Source organism: Colletotrichum acutatum, assembly GCF_030867785.1.
Source record: "Colletotrichum acutatum strain CBS 112980 chromosome Unknown BDZ83scaffold_144, whole genome shotgun sequence".
In the NCBI taxonomy this organism is placed as follows: domain Eukaryota; kingdom Fungi; phylum Ascomycota; class Sordariomycetes; order Glomerellales; family Glomerellaceae; genus Colletotrichum; species Colletotrichum acutatum.
In genome coordinates this window covers 25630-41977 of record NW_026849138.1, presented here as the reverse complement: position 1 = coordinate 41977, position 16348 = coordinate 25630, and the positions used below count along the sequence as shown (strand labels likewise).

Here is a 16348-nt window from a genome sequence, read left to right as displayed (position 1 = left end):
ATCAGGGCTCGATTCGCATCTATTTTTGGTGGAGAATCTCACTCACGAAAGCCGGAAAGCCTTGCACTAATGTAAAGATTGTCTTCCAGGCTATTCACTGTTGCGTAAGCGCGTTCTAACGATGTGAAGTAATTCCACTAACTCACAACAGCATTATGGTCAGATATCCGGCATAGAGGTAAAGTATTCGTGTATTAATCTACTTCGAATGAGTACGACAATTTCCAAATGTGAATTTGTCGCATCGTTCCAAATTTCGAAAAGGCGCGGATTAGTTCAAAAAAAAAAAGAACTAAATGATAAAATAATAAATAGTGCCGAGGTGAATTTCACCCGCAGAAGATCCCAGTAATACGTGAAATATGAACAGCAAAACATTCCCTTCACATTCATTAACTCTCTTGTCACTACCAGCTGGTGGCTGGTCTCAGCCCTGAAGGAATCTCAACTGGCCGCCCAAATATAGCTGGAATCTCTTGAGGGTATATTGCTTGATTCGTTATGAAAGAGGGGTCCTTGGTCGCGCGGTGGACGATCTTTTCAAGTTTCTCATACAGAATGTCTGCGGTAACGCGATCGTCCACTTGAATCAAGAGCAAGTGCTGGGTAATCAGATTGACTAGGGCTCCTAGCGCTGTGTTACCGGCACAACAGGGATCACTTCGCAGAGCTGCAAACGCTTCGATTACCGAAGGATGGATCACCGCAATGTCTTCCCGAAGCGCGTAAAAGTTTGAAGTCCTCTGAACTGACGTCCCTTCCTCCCTGGATTCGGCAAAGCTGTTGATGGCATTGACCCCGTAGACCATCCAGATGACGAATTCGAGATATATGCATGCCATTGACCAAATGTCGTATCTACGCGGCCTGGGCTTATTGGTCTTCAGGATGGCTTCTGGTGGCTCGTATGACGGTGTAGTAGCTCTGGTGAGGGTGCTCATAGATCTCATGTATGTCGCAGCTTTGTGCACCTTGGAAATCCCGACATCTGCGATGACAAGATTGCCTAGCCCGCCGTTAGGGAAGTGAAGGATATTTCCGGGCTTGAGATCACCATGACGGAAATTGATGTCGTGCAGCTTGCGAAGGGCACCACTGATTCCAAGCATCTGTTGCAGAGACCACAGCATATACTCCTGATTTGACGTATGTAACATCCAGAACTCCTGGAGGTTCCCCCCTTCTGCCCATGGAAAGGCTATGAAGTAAGACTGGTCTCGCTTGCAGAAGAACAAGTATCGAATGAGATGGCTGTCCTTTATACCTTGCGTCTTCAGGAGGTTCTTCTTTTCCTGATCGAACAAGGTAAAGCTATTAGAGTTGTGAAATACCTTAACTGCAATCACCTTGTCCGTGCTTTGCGCCTTTGCATATCGATGATCAGCACCTGAGTCTTGTACTGTTAAAAGAAACAATTCGGACTTACCCCAGAGCCGGTTTGGTGAGCCGCATGCAGCTCACTCTTGTAGACAACATTGCTGTGTTCACCTCGAAGTTCGGTTGCCCTCAAGAATGGAAGCGGGCATTTTGAATCCACTTGAAAGACTGCGGATGTCCCTGTGACATCCAGTGTTGGGGCAAGGAAGAGCCACTGCTTTTCCAGGAACATATCCACCTTGGCTTCATTTTTCCAGTCTTTGAACGCCCTGACTTCCAGTCTTCCCTTAGATTCCAAAGTACCACTGTGCTTGTCATGAGCTGGCCTAGCAAGCGGTAAATCGTCATCGGTAAGACCATCGTCGACCAGCTTTCGAATTGCCTGGGGCTCTCCGATCATCACAAGAATTGCGAAGATTCGTCTTGCGGTCATCGAGATTTTGCTTGGAAGGCTGTCCGAAAATAGCCTACTCATGAGGCCTTTCGGAAGCTCATTCTGAACGGCCTCCTTAGTGACGAGATCATTCAGTTTGCTGATTGGCAAGAATTCCTGGCTCACGACAGAAGAATACTGAAGAGAATCTTTCAAATTTGAAAACAGAGCTTGAGAAGCCATTGCTCGTTGAGATGCCTTTTCTGGACGTCAGGCTTGGGGATCGCATTCAGAAATGACTGGGGTTGAAGGTTGGGTTCACCAGGACGGCCCACCGACAATCGCGGGCTTCTTATGAAACCCTGAGCATAAACCATGACCAGCGATGGTACGAGATAGAACAGGCTGTAAATTGAGGCGACCATGAAGGCAGCCACATAAGCGTCCGCCAGGCTGAAGTAACTATCAGCGAAACTGCCGAGGGGACTCCCATGTCTTTCCGTCCCTTTGCTTCGGAACCATCACGCTTCAGTGACATGGCTTTGACGCAGCCCATGTACACTCTGTGACTCTGTACATAAACGGATGATCTAAGAGACACCTGAAGTCTCGCTAGGAGCTGCTTCGCTGATCCACAGTCTTATAGTCGGGGATGCCCGGAATTAGTTGGCGCCCCTTTCATGTGTGCGGCAGACTGGAGACCACCACCAAGACATCGCGATCCAATGACGAACTCTGATCATGACACCCTCAACGAAGCGAATGATAAGCTGCTCGTTAGAGCCTGATTTGGCGTTGGAGAAAGTCTGCAGGCTCTGCCAGGAGATAAGATGCACTTACCCCGCCTCCTTGGCTGTGCTGGTGCACGGCCTTGGCCAGACTCACGTCATCGCAGTACATGCATGTCAGGGGGTTAGCTGCCATGCTCACAGCCTGATCCTAAAAGAAAACCCCATCACTAGGCTGTCTTGTTTCTGCGGATATCAACAGGCACTTCGAGATTTTGGGAGATCTGGGACTTCTCGTTCATTATTATGGCATGCCCCAAGGTTCATGTCGATCTTTTTGGTAACTCTTTGTATTATCCAGCATATTCCGAGGTGGCATTCGAGTTCACCAAACTGTGACTCTTTCGGACGAGGTTGGAACTTGGAAAGTGTTAGCCTGAGCTCTCGGCCAATGCTGACAGCTTCCTGATGTGGCTCTACGCAGCCATCACACTATTGGCAATGTGCGTATCGGTTAGAAGTTGCAGCTGGCATGCGGAGTCTGGAGAATTTGGTTCTCTCTCAACTCCGAGCCTGATTTAGCTTGGTCGATGCGGCAAGCATGCGAACCACGCGCGCCAGCTTTGGTGGCATGCAGAGGTCAAGTATCATCGTGTCGTTGGTTGGAATGTGCACGTTATGTATGGGAAATCGAACTTCGGACTTGGTTCTAGGCGAAAGGGTGTACACCAAAAGGCGACCAGAACCAATAAAGTAGTCATGGAGGGTGTGGTACCGAGCAAAGGAGGGGAAAACCGTAATCTGCAATGAAAAATGGCAAATATCAACCAGTAAGCCTATCAATTCGTATCTGCATAAGTACGTTGCTGCATGCTCTGGACAAGTCCAATCGCGCAAGATCCAACTTCGCCTGCATCTGTGATGTGTAGGCTATGCCGGTCGCTGAAGTATATATGAAATGCAAGGCTTACCATTGTTGTGTGGTAGTCATTGGTTATCATCACATGTGAGTAGGACCCATTGGCATGCCAAGATGCAGATATCGGCGACATATAACTGAATGTGTAGTCAAAGAAGGGAGAAGCACCTGAGCACAATTGCCGAGTCGAAAATTCTCACAAGCAGCCTCTTCAGAAAACTCGAGCAGTGCAGTACAAAGACGAGGACCTCGACCATTCGCCGAATCCGATCTCGCGCCGTGTGTCTTCAATCACCATATACGCCAGGAGAACATCGAGTATACCGTCTCAGTTGTGGAAGAAGTCGTCCTTTGCCAGTCTTCGGAGAGGTAGTAACGAAAGTGACCAGAGTGACGAGATGGCCGATCTTCAGGGCCAGTTGGTCTCGGCACAGCTTCCTGCAGGAACATGCGGAGGCAATACCTTTCTTCCATACTCCGTCTTGGAAAAAAAGGTGACTACGCAGTTGGTCACAGACACCCTATCCTATCACACGAGGAAGTCGCCAGAGACTATATCAAAGATCGCCTCCTTCGTTTGTGGAAAGCCTGGGGCAAGGAGAGTTTTCGCGGTTCTTGCCTGCCTTGGTCGCCCGGAACGGATTGACTTGTTCTACGAGCACAATTTTGTCGACCCTATTCTACCTCTCTTCGTCGATGAAAGCAAGCAAGTGAGAACCCGATCCACTGAAACTGGACATTCTGAGATCACCAAAAGGGTTTTTGCCGACAAGTTTTGGGCATTAGTTATTTCACCGTATCTCTTTTGTGACAACCAATGGCAATTTCTTGGACCGGTCTTCAACGAACATCAATTCAGATACTCCTTTCGAAAGGAACACCGAATGCCGTTCTTAGAGCAAGCTGGTGGACACAAAGAAAGTCATTTCAGCACGGTGGGAAAGTGGTCTATCCATCAGTCTCATTTCAAGAAGAGCTCGAAACTTGTAAGTGCAAACAAACCCACGACCAAGTCATTGCCTTGGGCTTCATGAATACGACTCTCATATGATACAGCGCCTATCAGTCGATACACATGGACATCCGGTTGTAGCAGTGAAAGAGCTGAAACTTGTCAACATGAATCCTGACCAGTACGAGCGCGCAGCCGAGGCCGAGGCAGAAGTTCTACAAATGATCCGCGAAATGAAGCATCCGCACCTCATCAAAGCAATCGCTTACTACAAAAGGGGTGATCGTTACTTTATAATTTTCCCTTGGGCCGAAGGTGGCAACCTCCGAGACTACTGGGGAAAAGAGCCTCCGCGTAAGCTAGATGCAGATTTTGTTGGCTGGGTTTTCGGCCAGCTCTGCGGCCTAGCTAGTGCGATGAACAAGCTTCATTCGACAAAGGACTCGGCATGTCGGCACGGTGACCTGAAGCCAGAGAATATCCTTTGCTTTGAGAACACCAGGACCTCTGACCCGTTTTCTCAGCCGTTTCTCGTCATTGCGGATGTTGGTCTGGCTAAAGTCCACATCTTAGCGACGGAGATGCGTAACGAAGCTACGCGCACCATGAGCGGAACGGTTATGTACGAGCCACCTGAAGCTGTACTGCTGTTCACTAAGAAACAACCGCGATCCCGACGTTATGACGTTTGGTCCATCGGCTGTATCTATTTCGAGTTCCTGATTTGGCTTCTATATGGAAAGGCCGAACTAGTTCGCTTTGGTGACGACATAGCGCATCCCGTGAACAGAACACGGCAATTCTTTGATGTACATGGATCTGGAGTGGCCGGAGCGGCCAGTATCAAACCCGGCGTTCAGAAGTGGATAGATTGGATCAGAAGAGACCCAAGATGCCCACCGAACACTGCAATCCGAAAGTTACTGGAGCTTATTTGCACGCGATTGCTAGTCATAGAGGTAAGCAAGTCGAGAAAAGAGTCATCTGGAAGCGTCAGTGCCCAAGGCAGCACCACTCTACATGCGACAGATGACCCAGATAACCCGAGTATTGTTCGATCGGACACCAACAGCAGCTTCAACGGCGATCCCGCCGACGACCTTCGTTTTCGGGCGACTTCTATTGAAATGTACGAAACGCTGGCTGGCATCGTTAAAGATGCTTCAGGAAACCCGCCCAGAATTGCTTGGATGAATTGGCAGGCGAGCTCTCCAGGAGGACCGGGACAATACGGAGATACGTTGGGTGTTTCTCAATTAGGTATAAGGGGTCGACGCGGCGTTAATGCATGAGGTGAAGAGTAACTTTCCTAGGGTCTCGTTCTCCTCCAATAACCAATTCCCTGGTAGACATCGATGCCGGATTGGCGGGTGCAGGTGATAGTGGCCATTCTGACGATGTAAAAGTCCCGTATCCCACCTTGTGCAATATTGTATACTGATATCGATAGTACGTACGTCCGCCTTGAGCGGTCTAAGTCTGCGCGATCTTGGCTAACCACTTCCTTACACGGCATAGATGGTACTGTATATGCTCTAACAACCTTCAAATATCGATATCGAGAGCTGACATCTCATATAGTTTGTACGTTCTCAGCCACTAGCAAAATGTGACTTTACTAATGGTCACTGATGCAACAGACGGTATGTCTTGACACTCAAGCTTGAAGAACTTACCTACAAGTCTGATATCTGGTCATGTGGCCTGGCTTCCATGTTCTGACAATGCAACTCTGTCTAGCCGGTAAGCTCCTTGCGATTTCGAGAAGAGTCACAAATTCTGATCAGAAATGTTTTCTTAGCTTGATAATGAGTGGGAGTGTAGCCCGGATGTCAACACAGCACGAGCGCTGTCTAAGGAGATCGACATTTCTCATCAGCTTCCACTGAAAAATGCGACCAACACTCTTTGTTCTCGATGCAAAGACCTCCAACAGCGGCTCAGGTCACAAAGATTCTCTTTTTCTGATGATCTCGAAGCACTGGCAAGCAGAGCAGAGGCCTGTGATCTCTGTCGCCTCCTTCGCTTTTCACTTGGATCCATGACAGCCAAAACATACGGGGAGATTCAGTTTGAAAAGCTCAACAGCTATTTGACATCAAGCGTGAAACCCGGACGGCCAGTTGCAGTCCTATACAGCTTGCCAGGTTAGAACAACCAGCGCTAGTTTCATCGAGTTATCTCGTGCTGATCTATGTTAAAGGAAAAGCCTTTCTTGGTTCACAGATGGGAATACCAGTGCTTCCGGCTGCCGGTAGTCAGGCGCATATCGCAGCGCTTTCGACGTGGATACGGGTCTGCGACAATACGCATGACTGTAGCCCAGCATTCGACACCACCTTTCTCCCAACACGAGTTATCGACGTCCGATCCGAGGGCTTTAAATCATGCCGCTTGCTTTGTACAGACCGTGGGCAAACAAACTCGGGCAAATATCTCGCCCTATCGCATCGATGGGGGGCCCCGGATCAACATAGGAAATTCTGCACTTTGAAGGACAATCTTGAAAGCTTCAAAGACGAAATCAAGCTGACGGAGCTGCCCCAAACATTTCAAGATGCTATCAACGTCACACGAAGACTCGGTATCGGGTACCTCTGGATTGATTCGCTCTGTATCGTTCAAGATGACCCTGAAGACTGGAAGACGGAGTCTCTTTTAATGGAACAGGTGTACAGCTCAGCTTACGCAACTCTAGCAGCTAGCTGCGCAAGCGGGACCGAGGATGGCTTTTTGAAACCTCGACCATGGCGACACTGTGTTACGTTAGCATCCGAAAGGGGTTCCTACTACGTCTGCGACTCTATCGATGACTTTGGGCGTGATGTAGAACAAGGGGAGTTGAACAAGCGGGCGTGGATTCTTCAAGAACGAGCTCTATCCCGTCGCACAATCTATTTCTCGGAAAAGCAGACATACTGGGAATGTGGAAGAGGCGTAAGGTGTGAAACAATGACAAAAATGAGAAAGTGAGTCCAGACGGGTCTGCCAATGCTTTCAGCTAGACTCGCTTGACTGACTCTTGGATGTATCAGCCGCAAGGCCTCGTTCCTGGGAGATTCGGACTTTCCACACTCCATTGACACCTACGTTCGCGGGATGAAGATTGAGCTTTACCAAGACCTTTATCAGAAATACTCGGGGTTAGCACTTAGCTCCATTGGTGACAGGCCAGTTGCCATCCGTGGGCTTGAAGCACGTCTTATCCGCACTTTCAGAACTGTCGGTTCTCATGGAGTTTTCGATTCTTTCTTTCATCGATGTCTGCTGTGGAAAAAGGCATGCCTGTCTCTGAGTCGGATCGATTCAGAACTGCTTCGAGGGATTCATGTCCCATCATGGTCGTGGATGGCTTATGACGGCGAGATCAAATACTTGAATGTTCCCTTCAACAAGTATTCTTGGGAAGCGGACATCATCTCGCCGTTTAGTACTTGGTCATCTCAGAGTATGGAAGAAAGAAGCGAGAAAGAAGCGGTATGTGAGATCAGGGCGCCTCTGTGGGACTTTCGGGGCTCTGATAGCCTTTGTCTGGAGCTCGACAATCCAGACAGAAGGCTCTCGAACCTTAAGTGTGTCATTGTGGCGAGGAAGAAAGATTCACAGGGCGACCCTCAACAGTCACACTACATAATAATTGTGCACTCCATCGCCATTGACGGACCCTGCAAGGTTTATGAGAGAGTTGGCGTTGCGGAGGTCAGAGGAGAGCAGATTGCATTCAACAAGGGAAGTCAGAGCGGTATTCTTAGGTGATCTTAGGATTTAGCAACCAGCAAAAGCATGTCTTTTATCTTTCAGCGCGTGAGAAGAGGTAAATCCAAGCCAAGCCGGGCTTCGATGCTGTGTTTCTGTTCACTGGTCATAGTAATGGCGATGCTGCTTGCAAATCTCAACCCTGTCACAATGTATACATGCAAACCAAAACCGCGAAACTTCAAACACCGGTATACTGCATTAGTTTGAGGGCTTCTATAGATGTATCATTCACAACTGAAAAGCAGGATTCAAGATCGACGACCTGAACTACTCCCTTCCTTTCCCTATCGCAGATGGACTTGGTTTTTCAGATAGGGGAAAGGAACGGCATCATGTTGATGCAATGCCGGAAAGCGGATCATTTCATCAAGTTCCTCATAAGAGTTTTCCTTGAGCTACTTCCCAACTGACAACGCTTACTCTACCTTGATACTAAAAGTTCATCTCAGCAGTGAATCATTCGCCCTCCCACGCGTTCATATATTCATTCAGTATATACCCACGAAGGCAACCTACAAGCCTATATACCCCCCTCCAATCCCGTTCCCGTCACAAGCACAGCAGGCGCCTTCCTAGGTCGGTTGGTCAGGTCAAACTGTCTGGGTGGTGGAATGGTTAATGGTCAATAATCAAACCTACGCCAACCAGCCTACTCGACGACAGGCTTAGCGAAAGTATCCGATTTCGAATTCCAGCATGAGCATCATGATAATCGCCAAGAGATGTAGCCATACCGGTGGTGAACTCTTTTTTTCGTCTTCAGCTTGTTATTTGTTGATTATATGCACAGGTGTATTCGCGAGAGATGCCCATTGCCGTTCTGACTATCGCAATGTCAGTTACCTTACCTTGGGAGAAGATCGCGATGAGTGAAGTCATACTCCTCATATAGGTTCACGGTACTATGATTCGGGAAAGAAGGGACGGCGGCAAGGGACGGCGGCAAAATCAGGTATCCCGTTAGATGAGCCTTGTGCTGTCTCCAATCTCACGGAAGAGTAGGGCTATTGTTGAAACCATCTTGGTATTGAAAACAAGGTATGGCAAGAGAGACGCTCTGCTATGCATTTTACGCTAATGTCCATCCCCCAGAAAATGGATCGCCGTCTTTGAATAGCTCGTTGCCCTCTTCGTCCACGCTGAGGACCGCAGTACTCACCGCTCGTCCCTGCCATTGCCATCGCACAGAGTCCAGACACTTCAAGATCCGGTCCAGACTTTCCAAAAGCAAAAACTGCCCAGTAAGCACTTTAATCCCTGAAGATTCATATCCTACAACCTGACCACCGCTCTGACGATTCACTCCTACTCCTCGAGCAGTCCGAAGCCTCCTCCATCCTGCTTTGGCTTCGCACAATGTCATGGAACACCTGAGCTGTTTCCTGAGCATGGCATCACTCGGGAACCATATCCCCCAAATCCAGATAGTGTTGGGCCATTTCATGATCCCCCGTGTCCAAATACTGCTGGGAAATTTCATGATTTTCCAGCTCAGTGGCCTGTGTGATAAATTCTACCACACCTGGCGATTCTCTCACTTCGTCTATTTTCGTCGTGGCTTCAAGAATTGGCAATAGTATTGATTCCAGCCATTTGGGTAATCGTTTTTGGGTGCCAGAAATCTCTGTCCACCTCGAGAAGATTGGAATGATACCGCACCGTCCACGTTCCTCTTCGTACTTGGTCAAGGCTCCTTTTTTGATCAAGCACTCTATTGCAGTTTGCAGTGATGGTTGCGCAGACTCAGTCAGTCCTGCTGGCCATCTGGGAGCATCTGTTGCAAAAACGTTGCGAGAAAACCGCTCCCATAGCCCCGTATTGGTATCATCGCGGCTGGCGAGAATATTCTTGTAGTCAAGCAGGCGGCTGTATACGCCAGCATCTAGCGTGCAAAAGCTGGCGGGGTGGGTGGCGGACGTGGGACCAAACAGGGCCCTGTCGTTGAAAACCTGGAAGATGGTTTCCGCCGGAGATATTCCTTGGGCATTGAGGACGGTCTCAAAGTCCAAGTTCAGAAGGATATCGATCAGAGGCTTCGTAGCCGACACGTTGAGGTAGTGCAGGGCATTCCGAAATACTCCATCAACTTCGAAGGGGTCCGCGCCGAAGTCAACCAAGCTGCGGAGTAGATCCGCCGAGCCACATTCGACAGCCAGAAGAACAAGAGGTTCCGAGCTTTTGAGGTAGGCGAGATCTGGCCTGCAAATTTTGAGCATGTGAATCGCCCCTTTTAAAGCTGCGGGTGTTATTTTTTGCCCTTTCCTCATGGAGCTGAAGGGATAGAGGACGGCTTCGGCAATGGGGGTCTGGCCGTCATTCATTACAGCTCTCAGGTTGTGGTCTTTGTGCTTGTCGTACTCTTGAAGGCAGTTCAGTAGCTCGATGTCTGAATTGGCGGCTGCGAAGTGCCAAACGTTACGTCCACTTTCATCGGTGTCTGTGGTTCTTGCTCCATGGTCCAAAAGAAGCCTAAAGACCTCGGGCGACTCTGACAACATCAGGGGTGTCTGGTCTTTGTGGTTGCGAACATGGACATTGACATCTTCTCCCGATGTCAAGATAGCAGCCAGTAGAGCTATTTCGTCGGTCTCGGCCGCATAGTGTAGGATTGTGGTTTCATCTCGAGGCTCGCCCATAACAAATTCATCTTCTGATGACGCGATTGATAGTGCTCTCTGAGGCGCCATCAATGCATTTGGATTCCAACGAGGATCCAAGATGAGCCTTCTCACAACTGCAGTCTCGCCATCTTGGACTGCTTCTCGGACAAGTTCAACATACAGGGTGTCGGAGACGTCAAGAGGTCGGGACCTGGCAATACTAGAAGGACGAGCCAAATCGAAATGGTCTAGGATCTCATAGATACCTGTGGCCAATAGTGATATATCATTGTAGCTGTCGTATTCGGGAATGGCTCTGTCAAGGATCGCGGGGAGCATTCCCTCCAAAAACGAACGCGTCGGTGGCTTAAGAGGTGATGGCCAGTATTGTAGAAGAGAATCCTTGCCATGGAAGAGCTGTACGAATCTCAGATCAAGGCTAATGCCCGACTTGAGAAGTTGAAGTAGGATCTTTGGAGCACGGATCGCCTGGCAAATGAGGAATGCCAATGTTGCTAGTGAGAACTTTTCGTCTTGGCAAGGGCCAGCTGTTTCTACAGTACACGAAGCACCTGAATCCAAAAGGACCCTTATAGTCTCCTCTTGAGAGTCGGTAGGTTTGCAGTCAGACACTAGTTGTGAGGGGTCAGCAGAGCGTCCTAACAGGGCCGTTGGACCAAGCAATGCGCAGTAAAGAGGGGTGCCCATAGAGCTCGGCTTATTGACGTCCACTCCCCATGATATAAGTTGCTCGCAGAGCCGTGGAAGCCCTAATGACGCAGCAACATGGAAAGGAGTGACTAAATCATCCTCGAGTCTCGACATCAGCAGATTCAGAGGTGTCATCGAGAGGGCACCGGAGCTGAGGTTGAAATGCTCCGGCCATTCCTGTCTGGCGTATTCCATTAGCCATTGAAGAAAGTGCGACGACTTCCTTGAGTGAAAAAGCACGTGGAGGGGTGTCTTGTAATCGGTGTATCGTTGGCGGGCCAAATCAGGTAGAAGCTTTGCTGCCGCACCATATTCCGGGCACTTGATGTCTCTCTCAGCGACATATTGCCGGTGTATAAAGCATTCAGTCAATTGTTTGTCAAATTCGGCGTTTAGAAGTATAGCAATACATCTGTCGCTATCGATCTCCGTGGGCTTGGGTATGAATTCGCCTGTATGATCCAGGTGTTGGCTGAGAACGTCTTTGCGGTGACTATCCGTCGACAAGCGCACGAGCAAGGCAGCCCAAGAGTCGCAACGGACAAGAAAATCGAGCTGGCACTGAATCCGGTAGATACCCGAGGTAAACGCTGAAAGAGAAGGGGGCTCGCTTGGTGTTGACGAGCTTGCTGACCACTCAAGGCTGGGGTTATCAAGAAGATCGCTCAAGTCGTCAAAAATGGTGTGGTCTGGGCACGCAGGCGAGGTGCCTTGTTCTGAAAAGTCTTCGAACAATAGCCAAAGACTGTGGAGAGTACCAAGAAGTATTCTGACAGCTACGCGTGCCTCATCGTTGACGCCGCGGTCACGCAGGAGGTGGTACACCGATCGAGCTTTGGATCGAGCCTCCGCAAGAGCCTGCCCGAGCCGATGGCTGAGAGGCATCGTAGCGAGTGTTATTGTATGATACGCATAAACGACAGGTGGTCTTCGCCGTCTCTGGGATTCGGGGGGAGAAGAGCGGGTGATGATGATGATTTAGTTGTGGTTGTAGTTGTAGGTGGGACATCAAATCTCGGCCGATGTCGACGATGAGGTGGCACGGCGTGTCGCAAGCTCTGCAAGGCGGGTCCGTTGCCGCACGGCCAGTGCAGTTGCTTCCAGCGCCGCTGAAGTCCGTTTTAGCGATTTAGCGCCCGTAGGGAAGGAAGCCTCTATAGCGGCCCCCGCTGGGCCATCGGGCGACCTTCCTTAGTCATGCATGATGCTGACATAATCCACGATTACAATGAGATCACGAATCTGGAACCCTCTCGTCATGCACCTCTTTTCCAACCAGCGATGGGTGTTTTTTGCTTCAGCTACGAAATATGCAACTCATCAGTGCTGCCTTTCATCTGGAACTCCTGCGGCCGTAGTCCACACGTCCCCAGTAATCAAAAGCAACACTTTGGAAAGAGGCCATGCTCAACGAGCACCAAGTGCGATTCCGTTGGAGCTTCTGTCGGAAGGGACAAACGGTAGCTCAACCTCTTAGCCGATATCCACTTTCCGGGAGCCCGTGTCTGCTCTGGATCACTTTAGCTTTGCCTGTAGAGGTGAAAAGTGTGGCTTTCCCACATTCTTCTGGAATGACCTCACGCTTGCCAACGGGTTCTCACTCCATGAGCTGTCTGCGTTCGAGGAACCAAGTACCAGAAGGGCATGATGAAATGGAGAACTTTTGAATAAGATGCAAGGTGAAACTATACTTTGTAACTAGTTCCATGTCGTCGTTAGGCCTTGGTGTCAAGTGATGAAGCTTTTCTTTGAACATAGAAATACAAAGGCCCCCGCGCACATGGAGCTTGTCTGTGAGGCCAAGGGTACGAACCGCATCTTGTAATTGAGTTTTGACTGTGAGGGGAAAATTAGGCTGAATCTGTATTGATTGAGTTCCGCCGGAAGGCTTCGCGAAACAGGACCATCTGAGCGTCTCTCTGGCCTTTGAGTTGTATCGCCTATTCCTCATCCTCATCGTGGCCTAGCCGTCATTCCACTCTGGCGATTGCTATGTAATTTTAGCACTTCCAGCGGCTTCAAGCTAGCTGAAATAGTCGTCGTTGGCTGGTGCATTTCTTAGTTCGATTGGGATTGACCGGACTGGAAGCCTGAGCATCTGGCCAACATCTGCGGTTCTTGTGAGATCCCGTGGCTAAGGCTTGAAGCGGACTGCCGAATTTGATCAACCTTTGCTTGCTCAATCTAGAGCTGGAGTATTTTGCACGTGCAGACTTGTTATCTAGTATACATCATGGTGATATCAAATGTCCAACTCTCAAAGGCTAGGCATGCTGCAATGGGAGGAGAGGAGAGGTTTGACATAACTACCCGTTAAATAGTTTATCCGAATCCTCACCTGTCTGGGATCAGTCACAGGCTTGATTGACCTATGCTCCTGAGCGTCTAATCTGAGAGCTAACAAGTCGAGGCTGAGAGCCTGGCTCGACTATGCTTTCTTTTCTCACACGGGTGTCAGCCACCACGTTGCTACCCATACAATGTCGCTGGTTCCCGCATGGTCTCCCCACAGTATCAACGGCTCTCATACAGATGGATGGCAGTAGACGGTGAGCTGTTCATCGATCACGTCCTTTTGGCAACTGAACCTTGGGGAATGGCAGGAGGATGAGCTTGCCGCACGAAGCTCGGGCGCGTAATGACAGGTCCTGATACCATCAGTGTCCTCCAGGATCACCGGTCGATAGCTGGGCAGCAAGTCAGCTGGTGGATGAGGAGTGTTGGATGGGAGAAATTCCGAGCGGCGGTTGAGGCTTGATGACCTGAATGTCTGAGGCGCAAACGACGAGCGTTGGCGGTACGTACTTACCCTTGGAGCAATGGTACGTACTCGACCAAGGAGCTTGGGCACTGTGCATCTGTCCCTTCCATCTCTCCACCTCAGCTTTCCTCCCCTCCCACATCTCAAGTTCTCTGCAACTCTCTACCAAGTAATTCCAGCTTGCACATCACACGACGAGTCGCAGTTGAGGAGCACAATCAGCCGGTTTGGTCACACAGACCACAGTCTCTTTCGTCTGAACTCATTCCCGCCTTCTCGCAGCCCGCTATTCATGCAAGGACCGTCTGATCATCCTGGCTCCCGGACGAGACGATGGAATGCCGCCAAACTCTGACCAAGCATAGACCTCTTGGTGTCTCTCCAGCTTCTCTTTCGTCCTCCCACGCATGTCGTTTGTGACGACTCATCAACTCATCGATCCCTCTTCACCTGAAAACGGCTCGATGTTGGCCATTCGGAGCCTCCCGCAAGGACGGATACCTGATACACCTAGCCGTGAGCTAGACGCACAGTCAGTTTTTACTGCCCGCAGTTCTTCTCCCGCCCCTCCTCTTCATGGTCCCCGCCAGCGCTATTAGCTGCGATGGTCACTGGGCCACACCGGCAAACACGAAAACCATTCGCTGGTGTGGCGACGAGATCACGATTATCGTTGGTCTGCCGCTCAAGGAAGATGCCGCGGGGCACACCAACGACGGTGCATCCACCGAGCCAGTATCAGGTTTTAAAGAGCGACATGTTCTATTCCATCTGCGACATTCACGTCGATGGTATCCGATACCTTCATTTATACTGAAACGACAATACGGAAGTCCCTCTATCTCTCCTGCCTGCGCGGCTTCCTGAAATGTCGTGCTGGTGTACGGGCATGGACACTGTCAACTGAGACCCCAATAGCGACTGCAGAGCCAACGTCCTTCTTCGCCCTGCTTTCTCTCTCGCCTTTTGCTGACCGTCGCTTTCTGCATGACAGCATTTCTTGCCTTCGTGTACCTACTCACGCTACTCTGCCAAAAGCAGCATGCGACATCCAACCGCCGCCACCGGCCAAAGCGTCGCAACGGCGTCGTGCCCCTTCATGAACCCCCGACAGGGACAGGCGTCCCAACCAGGCGGTCTGGGAGGGACCCAAAATAGGCCTGTGCCACTCCGTCGTCACGCAATGGCGGGAGATCGTCTACCATGTGGACCAAGATTCAGCCAACATTTCCTGGCCAACCTTTGCACCTTTGGTTGTTCCTTACGCCTTCGCGGCGCTCCTCCTCATCGTCGACACCAGACTTCGGATGACATGGTGGCATCCTCACCCAACCCCCGTTCATTTTAGCTTCAGCACAGTGCTGTTTGGCGAGGTAGAATCGCCGTGTGAAGGAGCCTCTCGACGCCGCCACAATCAACTCGCCAACCGACTTTGACGCACGGTCTCATTGCTTTTTTTACACTCACATGCAGTTTGCTCCTGGGTGACCCCTGATGGTCAAGCCTGGAACAACAGACCAGCAGCTAGTCCAGTCCTAATCAACGAGGTCGGAAGGCCAATATCGGCAACTCATTTATGGAATAGCTGGCAGGCATTGATGGCAGTGATCGACGATGCGCACCTGCAAACGCAAGCAAAGTTGCATATCGGGCCTCAACGTTGCTCTGCGCCATGGGACAATGAACGAAGGAGAACGCTCGGCAGACGCAGCTCATTATGTGTGTTTGTCCCCGAAGCCCCAGGCTCTAGCAAGCCAGGCTTTCCCCCACAAGTTCGTGGCGTCGGGCTAAGACATCTTACTGCCTACGGCGTTTGACAAGCCTGGCACAACACCAAAGAGACTGTCCCAGGGCGAGTCAGGGTCCGTCCACCGGCGCGTTTGCTATAAGCACCGGACGTCGGCCGTCTTTTCCATCTCCAGAGAAACCACTCCAACTTGTGGTGACATGTGTTATCGGTGTCAGTCACTTTGTCTCTTTTGCATCACATAACATGCGGCCGTAGTCGTTGCTAATATTCGGGTATCCTTTTCTAAAGCTACTACTTTGTTCCTTGTAATAGACGCCTTCCGTCATATTCCTACGTTCGGCCGAGCCTGCCAGAGGGCTGTCACTTATCACGCTCCTTTCTCGTCACTTAATTTTCTTTTTCAAACCGAACTACAAAC

At 50.1% G+C, this 16348-nt stretch overlaps 3 protein-coding genes across 3 annotated transcripts; 1 reads left to right on the top strand and 2 right to left on the bottom strand.

The window, feature by feature from the left end:
• Window positions 1–164: 164 nt before the first annotated feature.
• Window positions 165–2107, bottom strand: BDZ83DRAFT_638191 (kinase-like domain-containing protein). The gene is made up of 3 exons (XM_060509352.1): window positions 1937–2107; window positions 1427–1873; window positions 165–1364 (listed from the first exon to the last, which is right to left on the bottom strand). Exons 1-3 carry the CDS (start codon window positions 1991–1993, stop codon window positions 408–410), a joined length of 1461 nt encoding a protein of 486 aa, XP_060359506.1. The 5' UTR covers window positions 1994–2107; the 3' UTR covers window positions 165–407.
• A 1688-nt stretch (window positions 2108–3795) lies between these two features.
• On the top strand, window positions 3796–8105 carry BDZ83DRAFT_589845 (uncharacterized protein; the record flags this gene model as incomplete). The annotated part of the gene is made up of 5 exons (XM_060506274.1): window positions 3796–4383; window positions 4454–5629; window positions 6151–6496; window positions 6553–7291; window positions 7385–8105. 5 exons carry the CDS (start codon window positions 3796–3798, stop codon window positions 8103–8105), a joined length of 3570 nt encoding a protein of 1189 aa, XP_060359505.1.
• Window positions 8106–9018: 913 nt separating this feature from the next.
• BDZ83DRAFT_638184 (uncharacterized protein) lies at window positions 9019–12475 on the bottom strand. Its single transcript, XM_060509351.1, has one exon. It carries the CDS (start codon window positions 12302–12304, stop codon window positions 9503–9505), a length of 2802 nt encoding a protein of 933 aa, XP_060359504.1. The 5' UTR covers window positions 12305–12475; the 3' UTR covers window positions 9019–9502.
• Window positions 12476–16348: the final 3873 nt, after the last annotated feature.

What these genes read in the sequence shown, in the direction of transcription:
- BDZ83DRAFT_638184 (XM_060509351.1), bottom strand. Translation starts at nt 12,304, where the DNA reads ATGCCTCTCAGCCATCGGCTCGGGCAGGCTCTTGCGGAGGCTCGATCC.
- BDZ83DRAFT_638191 (XM_060509352.1), bottom strand. Translation starts at nt 1,993, where the DNA reads ATGGCTTCTCAAGCTCTGTTTTCAAATTTGAAAGATTCTCTTCAGTAT. An exon ending in CTCTTCAGTATTCTTCTGTC is followed by an intron (nt 1,874 to 1,936) that starts GTGAGCCAGGAA and finishes GAGGCCGTTCAG; the next exon opens with AATGAGCTTCCGAAAGGCCT. An exon ending in CTCACCAAACCGGCTCTGGG is followed by an intron (nt 1,365 to 1,426) that starts GTAAGTCCGAAT and finishes CGATATGCAAAG; the next exon opens with GCGCAAAGCACGGACAAGGT.